This window comes from Martes martes (assembly GCF_963455335.1).
Source record: "Martes martes genome assembly, chromosome: 15".
NCBI lineage: Eukaryota > Metazoa > Chordata > Mammalia > Carnivora > Mustelidae > Martes > Martes martes.
The window spans coordinates 60,565,858-60,578,430 of record NC_137903.1 but is presented as its reverse complement, the minus strand read 5'-3'; the positions used below and the strand labels follow the sequence as shown (position 1 = coordinate 60,578,430).

The 12,573-nt window shown below is 41.4% G+C and overlaps 1 protein-coding gene across 4 annotated transcripts in view; it reads left to right on the top strand.

The window, feature by feature from the left end:
* Positions 1-12,573, top strand: part of SDCCAG8 (SHH signaling and ciliogenesis regulator SDCCAG8) — a 228,077-nt gene that overhangs the window by 133,770 nt on the left and 81,734 nt on the right. For 3 of the 4 annotated variants that reach the window (XM_080824934.1, XM_080824935.1, XM_080824936.1), the window contains 2 exons: positions 9,994-10,121; positions 12,183-12,291. In XM_080824934.1, coding sequence (XP_080681060.1) covers positions 9,994-10,121; positions 12,183-12,291 — 237 coding nt within the window. The remainder of the gene's footprint in view (positions 1-9,993; positions 10,122-12,182; positions 12,292-12,573) is intronic. The other variant, XR_013968053.1, reaches the window with a different exon arrangement.

Genomic DNA, 12,573 nt, shown 5'->3' with positions numbered 1-12,573 from the left:
CAAACCCAAAAGCATGGCAGCAACTCTTACAAAACAACCGATGCAAAAAAAATCAGAAATTAGAGATTAGAAGAATTAGAAGGAGCAGATCATCATTCCATTTGCTTCCTGGGTCTTTAGAACAGCGTCTCAGATATTCCATGCAGCAGCTTTGTAACGACAAAGCGCCTTCTGTTTCCAGTCGCTGGTGGTGGGCACCTGAAGGTACGAGGCTGAGCAGTGAGCCCGAGAGCTTCCCAGCAAGGGCAGCGGTAGCAGCAAGCAGCCTTCCTCATTTGACATTATGACCTTGACTATCGAGTGGAGTCCATTATATTCGGTAGAGTTTGCTCAAGGAAGCAGAGCCATAATTAGTATATATTTTAGACATATTTCTACTGTAAATGGTCAGATTTCTGTGGGTCTGCTGCCTGGAAAAATTCTTCCAGGTGGAACTTCTCACCTCCTAACATCCCAGATAAATGAAGCATGACTCTATCAGGCTTGGGAAATACAGTATGATAAAGTGTATTTAATAATTGAAATTCTTGCTATTATAGCCTATTCCTTAAAAAATTTAGTAGCCACGAAGCAACCACCACATTGCCCATTTAATAATGGATCTGAGAAATAAGTTTCAAAAACATTTTAATAATAGAAACTTTTTTTTAGTCAGTGGTATCACAACTTGACGATGATGCATATCCATTAACAGGTTACAGAAAAGTCATTATAACATATACATTGATCCTACTGATGTCCTATCTGAAGTTACTCATCAGAAGGATGAATTATGGGGACTACGTAGATACACTGACATTTTTCGGAGAGGAAGAGCAGGGATGGGCCAAAGTGATCGGTTTGCATAGAAGGGTTGGAGATGGAAGACATGGATATTTCGACAATAGGAAGATGCAAAGGCAACTTCATGATCTAATTTATTTTCTGCAGTAGCATATTTGTTTTTATTCTTTGGTCTAGCGAACTGGGCCCATGGGATCGTGAACTAGAAGAGACTTACATCACTTACGCATCAGAGACCTCTGAGCTCTGAGATGTTTTAAGGGAGAAAACTGCCGTAATGTGCATTTGGTGGTTGTACAGTGTCAGCATCTACCTATGGTAGCTACCACATCTAGGAACCGACTTCAGAAATTGCTCTTGCTATTGCTGTAGTAATAAGTGCTCTCCCTGCTTCTAATGTTGTCCCTTCCCCATCTGTTCCCCACACTGCAGCCAGAGTGATCTTTCTGAAGCATGAGTGTGATCACAACACTCCCCTGCTTAAAACCCTACGTTGGCTCCCTACTTCCCTCAGGATGAAGTCCTTAAAAATAGCTTCGTGTTCTGGCTCCTGCCTACATCTTCAGTCTCTTCTTTCTCCAGCCTCTCTCTACCAGCAGCTCGCTTCTACCCTGCAACGTGTCTATACCACCCTTTGGTCGTGCCAAGGCTGTTCGCAATGTTCCAGAGGCACCTGGGTTATCGCTCCTCCCCGAATCTTTGCACACGCTGTCCACTTCACTTGTCACAAAATTCTTCTCATTCTTTGGATGGCTTAATTACAACTCATTTTCAGCCTCTCATATTTCAGCTTCCTAAGATCCTCCCTGACTGTACCTCGCCACTCCTGTCCTATCTTCCTGTATGACAGCAAGCCTTCGGCCCTATTTTCCTATTTATTTCCCGTTCTGTTTCAGTTGTTCTTTCTTGTCTGCTTTCTTCACCATGAATTCTGAAGGCACGGTGGCGGTCTGTGCTTGGCACAAAGTAGGTGTTTAAGTATTTGTTGAATGGGTGAGCTGTAAGAGTCTGACCAAGCCACTCATGTGAGGCAATGCCATGGAATGGAAGTGCCCTGAACTTGAAGCCAGAGAGCAGGTGTCGGTTCTAGCTCTGCGCTCTGTGTGCCATTGAGCACATCTCTGAATTCTCTGGGCTTGAGAATTGTCCAGAAATGTCAAGCAAGGTTAGCTGTTCCATCTCCCCGCCTTCCGGAATTGTTATCAAGAGTAGAGAGGTCAGTGCATTGGAATGTTCTTTGCAAAACAGAAAGCACAGATACGGGGAGGACCCTGAGTTGGTAAGAGTCCGTGGTTTTGTCTGAAGTAAATGCGAGTCGCGTGCGCCTGGAAGCAGGCAGTATCTCGTCGAGCACGGCCTCCTTTGCTTGATGGTTAGAGCTTTCAAGTTATTTTGGAGATACTGTAAGAGAACACTTTTGGAGAGCAAATTATTTTTAGGGCTGTTTTTGTTAATTATTTCCTTTCTTTTGTGTTTATTCCTTTGAAAGACGTTGATCTCCTTTCTGTTTCTGCTTCCTTTCCTAGAAGTGACTCATGTTCTAATCTGATAACTCATCTTTCAACGTTGTACTTAAAATTCTGACACACTTTGCAGTGAAGAAAATAGAAATAATTTACTCTAGGAAATATGTATGATGCCATTAGGGGATTTTTGCGTACTTGAGGAAGTAGGGGTTACTGAAAGCTACTCCTCTTGTATTTTTTTTATCCTGGTTTGTTCTAGCCTAGTATTTCTACGTTTGCTCAGATATGAGAACATAGCCCCTGTTAGCAGTAAACAAGTACAGGATTTTGTGTTCTTGTCAAACATGGAAGACCTCATGTTGTCTACTAATTTAACTGTTTTTATTTTGTTATTGTCCATACCAATATAAAACTGAATCAAATTGTTGGCCAAAGTAGGGATTGTCTGATCCTGTTCTCTTCCGATTAGTAGACAGGAGGAAACTGAAACCTGTGTGGAGACTTGGTACTTTCCATCTCCTAGAGCTGCTCATTCATTCATTTGTTCATTCATTCATTTATTCATTCATCAATATCTGTTGACCACAAAGCTATATCCCAGGCATCATTCCAGGCTCTTGGGATAAATTAGTGAGCAAAACCAAGGTCTCTATTTTTTAGGTACTTACCTTCCAGAAAAGATATACGTGTCTTGTCTTCTAGGACTTTGTGGCCAGGTTGAGGCCAGAGACGTAGCTGTGCACCTTTCAATGCCTTTTTTTTTTTTTTAAGGTTTTATTTATTATTTGACAGAGAGAGACACAGCGAGAGAGGGAACACCAGCTGGGGGGAGTGGGAGAGAGAAAAGCAGGCTTCCCGCTGAGCTGGGAGCCCTATGCGGGGCTCGATCCTGGGACCCTGGGATCATGACCGGAGCCCAAGGCAGATGACTGAGCCACCCAGGTGCCCTCCTTTCAGTGCTTTTGTTAAGGCCAATGAATTTCTTTAAGGAGGATGCAACTAACTGATACTGTCACTGTAGGAGGAAGTGATCCAATAACATATGGGACGAATGGAAAAGGAGGAGGAGAGCTATCTTGGAATTCGGCTGTCCAGATGGATATTATAGGTATTAAAAGACTTTTAGGGATAATTGAATTATTTCAATGATCTTGTTGTCCTTTTAACCTTCTCTCATTTCTCTGCACCCCTGATGAACTAGAGATTGAAGCATAAGGATTCATACTGTGGACTTGAGAGTCAGGTCAGCCCGGATTTCCTGGTTATGTCCCTTAATAACTAAGAGATTCTGAACAAGTAATATTACCTTTCTTGGCCTTGGTTTCTTCATTTATAAAGTAAGGACAATAAGAGAATCTACCTCAGAGAGTTGGTATGAGGATTAAATGAAAGGATAACTGTGAAGAGCTTAGCTTACGGTAAGCATTAATAAATAATAACTTACTAAAATTATTAATCCTTTAAGGTAGGATTTTTTTCTGCCCTATTTGAATGAAGAACCCCAAGATTAAAAGAATAAAGTTACTTTTCCATGGCCACATAGGTAATAAGAAAGTGAGTGCCATTCTTCAACACTGTAGCTGTGTGTTTTCTACTGTATTCTGTTGCCCCTCAAGATGTAATTTTCCCAGAACAGAGGAAATCAACTGAAAATGGTGTGTATGCATTTGTGTAAAACTGAATAAATAAGTAAAAATAAAAATTAAAAAAAAACCACAAAACAAAACTGTAAGCAAATATTCAATTCTAGTTCACAGTAGATATGCTTTCTGTAGTAGATCAGCAATTTTGAAAGTACTTTCTGTGTATACTGTGTAAGTTTGAACAAATGAGTAAACATGTTGAAGATAATGGGAGCCACATTTCTCACTGTTGAGGAGGAAAGTTATAGTGATGGAAAGAGGGGAACTAGGTTCTATCTATGTTGTTGGATCAGAATTGGAGAGATTGGTGTGAATGTACATGTACTATTAATATAAACATATTTGGAAAAATACTTATATATTTATACATTTATATGTATATTCCCATCCTGGTCCTGTCTTCTAAGGTGACCTAGGAGCAGACTTCTCAGTAGCAATGTGTACCACCTGATGACAGATCTTGGTTTCCATTCTCCACTAAAAGGCAGAAGAGTTCCTTGGAAAAAGGCTGATTGCAAGCTTGGTACAAAGATAGTACCAGATGAGCCTGAAACATCTTGGTGGGGATTGAAAGCCAAGAAGTTCATAGGGATAATAGAGATATAGGAAACAGCTTGAAGGGGTTCGCACTGGCCAAATCTAGGATGAGTTGAACCAAAAATAATAATAATAATAATAATGACCATAATAGATTATAGCCCACTGAGTAAAAAAAGAATCCATGAATCCATGCTAATATCAATGAATTAATAATGGTAGAGAAAGGAAAGCCCGTTCTTACAGCACAGTGTCAACTAATAAATGAGGAAGACTGTTAGAGTAGAAGAGTCACCATTGGATATAAAACTCATAGATGAGAATTTAATGAGGAATAGGGTATTTATTTACATGGTCTTAGCACCTCCCAACAAATTACCTATGAATTACAAAGAGGGAAATAATAACTTTATAGTGGAGAAGCTTGGGAGAGACCACCTAACCAGTGTTGTGCTAGGGTTGGCTCATGCCAGCTTATGAAAGCCAACTGTGTGTATTTCTTCCTAACTCCATGTTCAGTGACGTTACGTTGGTAGCTTGAAACAGGCCGTGGTAGAAGCATTTGCACTGAAAATTGGTAAACACTACAAATAAGCAATTTCCCCCCTCTGGACATCAGTTATTAAACATGTTAATAGCACACCAATGACATTCACCAAGTGATCAAAAACAATATCGCCAGTGTTGGGACACATGGACATCATGTGTCTTAACTCACAATGACACCCACACCTTCCTGCTGCTTTTCTCTATAATGCCATCAAGAATGGCTCTCAGCTGCTAAGCATGTTGTGCCTCATAATTTTGTCATACCAGTATTCTACTGTCACAGAGCTCTGCGTAATGTACTTTGGAAGGGAAACACCATTTCACCAAAAGGGTCGTATGTTTAATACTCCAACTTCAGCCCTAGTGAAAAGGTAACTAGAATCATGGCGGATGGGATTGGTGCCTCAAATCACTGCTGCTATAGTCCCCATGCTCGTGTTAGACTTGAAGCCTTCATCATTTCTGTCCTAGACTCATTGATGAACTTTAGTATCATCAGAAACTTTTAATCCTTCAATGTTGCTATAAAATTTAGAATGTCCTTAAAAAAATCTAGTAAGTCATTTTTGCTCTGTGACATGAACATTTTTTAAAATAGCAGGGTTTAAAATAATGAATGATACACAAAAGTTGAGGATCAAAAACATAAAGTGAATTCTTCAGTCATTTCTTTGATGGGATGGTAAATATCATTGCAGACATTTTTAGAGAATATAATGCGCCAAAACTGTCATTGGAAAAAAGGAATGACAACACCTCTCTGTGTACTTGGTCCATGTTCGAGGACTGTCCAGTGCTTGTGTACTTCCTTTAACTATTGACTGTCATCAAGAAAACGTGGACATGCCCACATATGGCCACTGGTGATTGTGAATAACTTGGAGAAGACGGTAGATGTTCCTATTCTACTGCCTTTGCTCCTTTTTAGAATCAGCTCTGTGGAGGTAAATATAAATATAATAAAAATCACCAATTTTAGGTGTGCAAGAAAAAATATTTTGACAAATATATACAGAGGTGGAACCATCATAATCCTGACACAGAACACTTCTGTCAACCCCAAATGTCCATCACGCCCCTTTGTTCCCTCACACACACCCCCTGTTCTTAGGTCCTGCGGCTCTAGTGTTTACTTTTCTAGAATGTCATGTAAATGAAATCATACAATATGTTTTCAGGTCTGGCTTCTTTAACGAAGCATCCTGCCTTTGAGGCTCACCCATGTGTGCTACTTACAGTAGCTGTTCCTTTTTATTCCTACAAGTCCCAGTAGCCCCACAAGGCGATACCACCAGTTTAACCAGTTAGCGGTTAGTGGGCATTTAGATTGTTTCCAGCTTTTAGCTATTATGGCTAAATCTTTCAGCCTCGTTTTAACCACAACCAAGAAATTCTTCCTTACTGCCATCGCTTTTATTCCAGTTGATAAAAGACGGCTAACTACAAGTTTGATGAAGTGAGATCGTCAGTGTTCTGAGTGAGACCTGAAAGAAACCCAGTTGGGGGAGACTAGTACAGCCACCCTTCCTGACGCTCTCCCACCCAGCTGGCACTGGCCTCTCATTTTTCTTTGCTTTGGTAGTTTTCCCCCTTGTAGATTTCTTTTGGCGTGTTCCACCTTCTGCTTCCAATTTTAGCCATTTTGAAGTCCCTGTCGGGAACAAGGACTCTGCCATATTTATCTCTGTTTGACCCAGTGCCTAACAGAGTGCCTTTCACATAATAAGAGTTATGATAAATATTAAACAAATTGATTTGGGTTCTTCTCTAATCCCTCCCTTGGATACATAAGTGGTTTTTATTAATTCTTTCAGTCCACCATTGCATTACCTCTGGAGCGCCATAAAATAGGTTTCCCTAAATCAGAATATTTCAAATCCCACCTCTGCCTTCACATCACTTACATTGTAACCTTCGAGCCTGTGTCTTTTTTCAGCTGTAATGTGAGAGGATTTGATTAAATAGATTTGAGATTCCCTTTCAGTTCTAACATTCTAAGGCTTTATAAAAAGCCTACTATGTCAGAAAGAACCTGCAAGGGGAGAAGGCAACACAGAAGGAAAGGGGGCTGGAGGGAGGAAGTAGGAAAGTAAAGCTATGCTGTGTTTTTATGCAGTGAAAAAAAATGTTAACTAGACTACTGGTGATCATTTCGTACTGTGTACAGATATCGAGCCATTATGTTGTACACCTGAAACTAATATGTGGTATGTCAATTATACCTCAATTAAAAATTATAAAACAACATGTTTCTTAAATAGAATAAAAATTGGAGAAGGACTCAAGAAACAAAACTTGGTGTATGATACAACATTTGTTGATATAGCATTGGGTTTTTTTAGATTTATTTATGTATTTGAGAGAGAGTTTGTACACAAGTTGGGTGGGGGGGACAGAGGGAGAGAGAGAAGCAGGCTCCCTGGTGAGCAGGGAGCCCAACGTAGGGCTCCATCCCAGGACCCCGGGATCATGACTGGATCACCTAGCCTTGTCAGTATGCATTCTTTGAAATTGTCTTATTTTATAAGGAGAACTACGATAATGATAGTTATTTTTTTCTATAGCCAATTTAGAATATCAGTTATTAGGCAACTTCTCATGCTAAAAATTGATGTTGAGACTGGCAACCCCTTTATGTAAGAGAACCATAGGCCTGGTTTGCAAAGGGTGGCCCCAATTATGGCTGTTGTCCTGGCGTGATTATCAGTAGCGCTCCTTTTCACTCTCCAGTGGATGCTGGTTTTGAGCAGTGCACTGTCCAGCTACCTGGTTATTAGTGGTCTCAGAGCCTCACATCTCCCTGCCTGTAACCAGGGGTCTGACCTCGGGGTCGTCTCTCAGTAGAAGAGCCCACAGTGCTCTTCTTTTTTTTTTTTTTTTTTTTAAAGATTTATTTATTTATCAGAGAGAGAGAGAGGAGCGAGAGTGAGCACAAGCAGACAGAGTGGCAGGCAGAGGGAGAAGCAGGCTCCCTGCTGAGCAAGGAGCCCAATGTGGGACTCGATCCCAGGACGCTGGGATCATGACCTGAGCCGAAGGCAGCTGCTTAACCAACTGAGCCACCCAGGCATCCCCCACAGTGCTCTTCTGAGGCCGATTCCTTCCGCAGCACGGTCTCTAGCTGGCGAAGCCACTAGAACCACTCTCTTCCAGGCACTCTTCTCTTTGACATGTCTGAAAAGTGTTTGCCTCCTCATTCTAGCCTTGAGCAGATTCTCGAGCCTCGGTAAAGACAGCATCTTCCCTTCCCCCATGGCAAGGGTCTAAGAACATCTATTCATTCATTAAGCATTCACTGCCCGCTGCTGGTGTGCCAATCCTGAGCCGCGCTCCGGATTTAGAGAGACAAAGATGACAAGAAGCAGTAAGTCAAGTGTGACAAATGCCATCTTAGTGGGACGTATTCATTTACAACGTATATTAAGGTCACCGAGGAAAGAATACTTAATTTCGGAGAGAATGGAAGGAGAGGGGAGAATTTTGAGCAGACCTCAAAGGAGTCGTGTACATTGAGCAGAGGGACAGGGGTGGGCGTGGGGGTGCTGGGGGAGGAACAGGACGCAGGGGGGGAAGCCATCCCAGGAAAACAAAGAGACATATGCAGTGATCCATGGGCAGAAGACGCATGGTGTGACTGGAAGGCAAAAAGTGGCCTAGTGTATCTGTTTGTTGCAATATACCGGTTTGGAACTGAGTGTGAGGGAAGACCCTGGAGCAGGTCCAAGGGGGGCTGTTAGTAGAAGCACCAGAAGGGACCTTATTTCACATTTAGCGTGGACTCCTGATGCTCCGTTTGAGTGAGGTATGGGTATAGATTCCTCCTGAACTTTTATACTACAACATTACCGCATGCGTTGACCAGTTTCAATACAGACTTTCCTTATGTTGCTTTATAATTAGAAGCCAATGAATCGACGCTCCACAGCGGTATGTAGACTACTAGTGATAGCTTTATGGAATTGTTTATTTTTAGTTTGGCAAAGGCAAAGCAGTAAATATCTCAATTAGTAAACTAAAACAGCACGGATGAGAAATGCCCACAAGGAGATAGGAGTTAGAAATAACTAAGTCAGTTAATTAAAGGAAACCCTCGTTTCACTTACCTGTGTTTAGAGTATGAGGAACCAACCTAATGTGTGGGGGAGGAGGGGTCAGTGTCGCTGTCAGAGGTGTGGCCCTGTCTTCTAATTGTTCAGGCAGTTTCTGTCTTTAGGAAACACTTTAGGAGCGGAATGACCCATCTCACTGGGTCAGTAATCCCATCACCATGGGTACGACACGGTCTTGGACTATGGAATATTCTCATCCTGCAAACTTGCCTCAATGTGAATGAACCAAAAGGGGTCTTATTATGAAGTGCGGGGGGAAGTTACTCGTTCTCGTAGTCATATTTCTGTTCCCATTACGTGGTCTAATATGTGAATATGTTTAATGAAAAATGCAGAACCATTTCCCTGCTCCTGGATAGGATCCCCTACATTCTAACTGAGATTCCATTTTAAGTTGGGGAGGAAAAGCAGAGGTGGTCTACAAAGCTGAGTTTTAAGAATTTAAGTTATGCTGTATTGAACCGTGCCATTCATAGGACTGCAAGATCTGTAGGAAATATGGACCGTTCAAAACTTAAAACACGGAATGGTGGCTCAGAATGTTGACAGTCTTACTGAAAAGGGGGTTTGTGTTTTCAGGTTACGAAATACCAGTATTCGGATATCACGATTTCTTGATTTTTAAAGTTGTATCCATGAATCTGTTCCGATTTATGGCATGTATTAAACACAGCATGAAAGGTCCTTTGGCTCTCCTCCCCTCAGGGGGCCAGGGTGGGTGGGGGGGATGGTGGGAGGGAAGAGGGAGCTGGGAAGATGGAGGGGTGGGGGCACAGGGGGTCTGACAAAGATTGTTATCTTCTGCTTCACAATTTACGGCGTTCAGCTCTCCGTGGTCTGTAGGGGAAATGGTGAGGCTCAGTGCGTGTGTAGATTACATTTCTGTCTGTCTCCTCTGCTTTGTAGACTGGAAAAAGATAGCATTCAGCAGAGCTTCAGCAACGAAGCAAAGGCCCAAGCCCTTCAGGCCCAGCAAAGAGAGCAGGAGCTGACACAGAAGATACAGCAAATGGAGGCCCAGCACGACAGAACTGGTAGGTGGTAGGAAAGATTAGAGCCTGGGCACTGGCTCACAAGCCAGGCCCACGCCTTACTGTGAAATGACATCAGGAACACCTGTAACCTTTGGCTGGCCGAAGGGAGCAGATGCTAACTACACCGGAGATTCCGAATTACATATTAGTTAGCGTTTAAAAGAGAAAATGGAAAGTATTGCCCACTGTCTGTTGATTTCAGAGTGCTGCTCTCACATCTGTTGCACCATCTGGATTATGAGTTTATTTACCTGTGTTCAAGAAACGTAAAGCTGAGAGAGACCACAACAAAGTAGAAAAACAAAGGGCTTGTTTTTGGCTGGGTTTTCAGGCACACATGTTATATAAAAAAATAGCATCAGAAGCTCTGCGGGAAATGCTCTGAGCTTACAGTTAGAGTCTCCTGAATAGCATTGAACAGTTCCCACAGTACACACATTATAGCTCCTCTAAAAGCCTAATGAGTTTGCTTCAGCATCCAAACTGGAGAAAAGCTTTAGCCATTAATCGGTTCTTAATTCACTGTCGCAGCTGGATGTAATTCAGTGGCTCCAAATTGATATGTTCCTTTATTTAATCTTTGCAGCTTCGAACATTTTTAGCATTTGTATGATTTCCCCACCTCCCCCAGCCCAATCTAGAGTGATGTTTAATCCTTTGCATTCTTCAAGTTCTCAAACTGCTGTGAAAATTCACTAATACAAGGCATTGACCACAGCTGGCAGCTTGGCTAAAAATTGCCATCTTTCATCACATCGGTGCTGTTTCGCAGACGGAGTTGGCCAGTAACTCTTTACCTTTCATTTGAAAGTAAAATGCACTTTTGTTCGAAGCAGGCAGTTTGATGCGTTCAGCTGGAGCGTTCTGTAGCTCCTTTCACTTTCGAGTTGTGTGTTCACAGACAGTGTGAGTCAAAACAAGACTGCGTCAGTCATTATAATTCCACACCGCATACTCTGAGCTGATTGTCCTATTAAAACAAAAGTTTAATTGATCCTGCCTCTTCCAGAAAAGTGTTGCTTAATTTCTAGTGCCTTGATTTATTTTGCTTTGTAGGCTCTATGCTTTTTGTCAGTCAGTGGCTAAAATCGGAAAGAAAGCCTGACACGTAAAGATAATTTTCACAGGATCTCGTGTGCGCTGTATTTGATGACAGGGTAAAAAAGCGAGTGCTCATCCTATAGGTGAGAAATGGTAACGTAACCTCCGTTAAAAGTCATCCGTTTGCTCATACAGAGGCAAATGTCATATTGGCCCCCATGATACCCTCCCGCATTTTCCCAGACTCGGGAGGTGTTTTTCCACTAAAAGTAAGAGGAGGAAATTCCAGGAAAAATTAGTGTTTGCCCCTCCTGCTTGCAGGATTCTAATCATCAAGGAGTCTTGGGCAGAATCTCTCAGTGCTGCGTGAGAGGATTTAACGGCTCAGACCACCTTAAGAACACTCCTTTTATTTTGTACAAAAATCCCACACTCTCTTCAATTCCTTGACCAGATCTTCAGTGATACTCGTACTGTTGACAATGAAATCCAACTTCTAGGGAAAATTTTGTTATTTTACCTTCATAATGAAAGAAGCATATACAAGAGGTGGGGATAGTGTGATATTTGTGGGCAAATACGAGACATAAAGCAAGAATTACAGTATAGAAGAGAGTTCCTCTGTTATTTTAAAGTTGTGAATTATCTAGTTGTGATCATTCTTGACACTGTTTATAGTGAAATTGTCAAAATAAAAATACAATATCGTGCATATTACAAAGACATAAGCATCCACGACTCCACTTGACATAATCTGACACTTTATCGACACGTTGAAACGTTCCCCCAAGCTGGTATGATTCAAACTGTTTCCGGGGTGTAATTATTAGAAAAATTAATGCCTCCCAAATTTAGTGTCTTGCCGGGTGAGTGGTCCTTTGACTTTGAGGACATTGAAATTGACCTAGTGGCTTATAGGAAATAGGTAGTGGTCTTAGAACTTTGGTCTACATATGGAAGCCTTCCAGAGTTACAACCATAAACATCTTATATTGGTGGGGGGTTTATTGTTATTTCTAGAAAATGAACAGTATTCATTGCTGACCTCCCAGAATACATTTTTGATAAAGTTAAAGGAAGAGTGCTGTACATTAGCCAAGAAACTGGAGCAAATCTCTACAAAAAGCAGGTGGGTGATATTATACAATACTTTCGGAACACTGTTTCTGTGAATACTGTCATTTTTTTCTTAAAAAAACGGCATTTCCACTATTTGAGGCTGATGTCAACATTAGATATGTGTTGATGTATTTCCTGTGAAAATATTTCCTCTGAATGGACAATTTCTTAATACACACATTTCTAAATTTTCCATATAGACAGTAAATAAAACCAAACCATCCTTTCATTCTCCTAAAATTGTTTTGTTTTATTAGAACAACTGTCATTCATTTTGTAGGTACACTGCTCT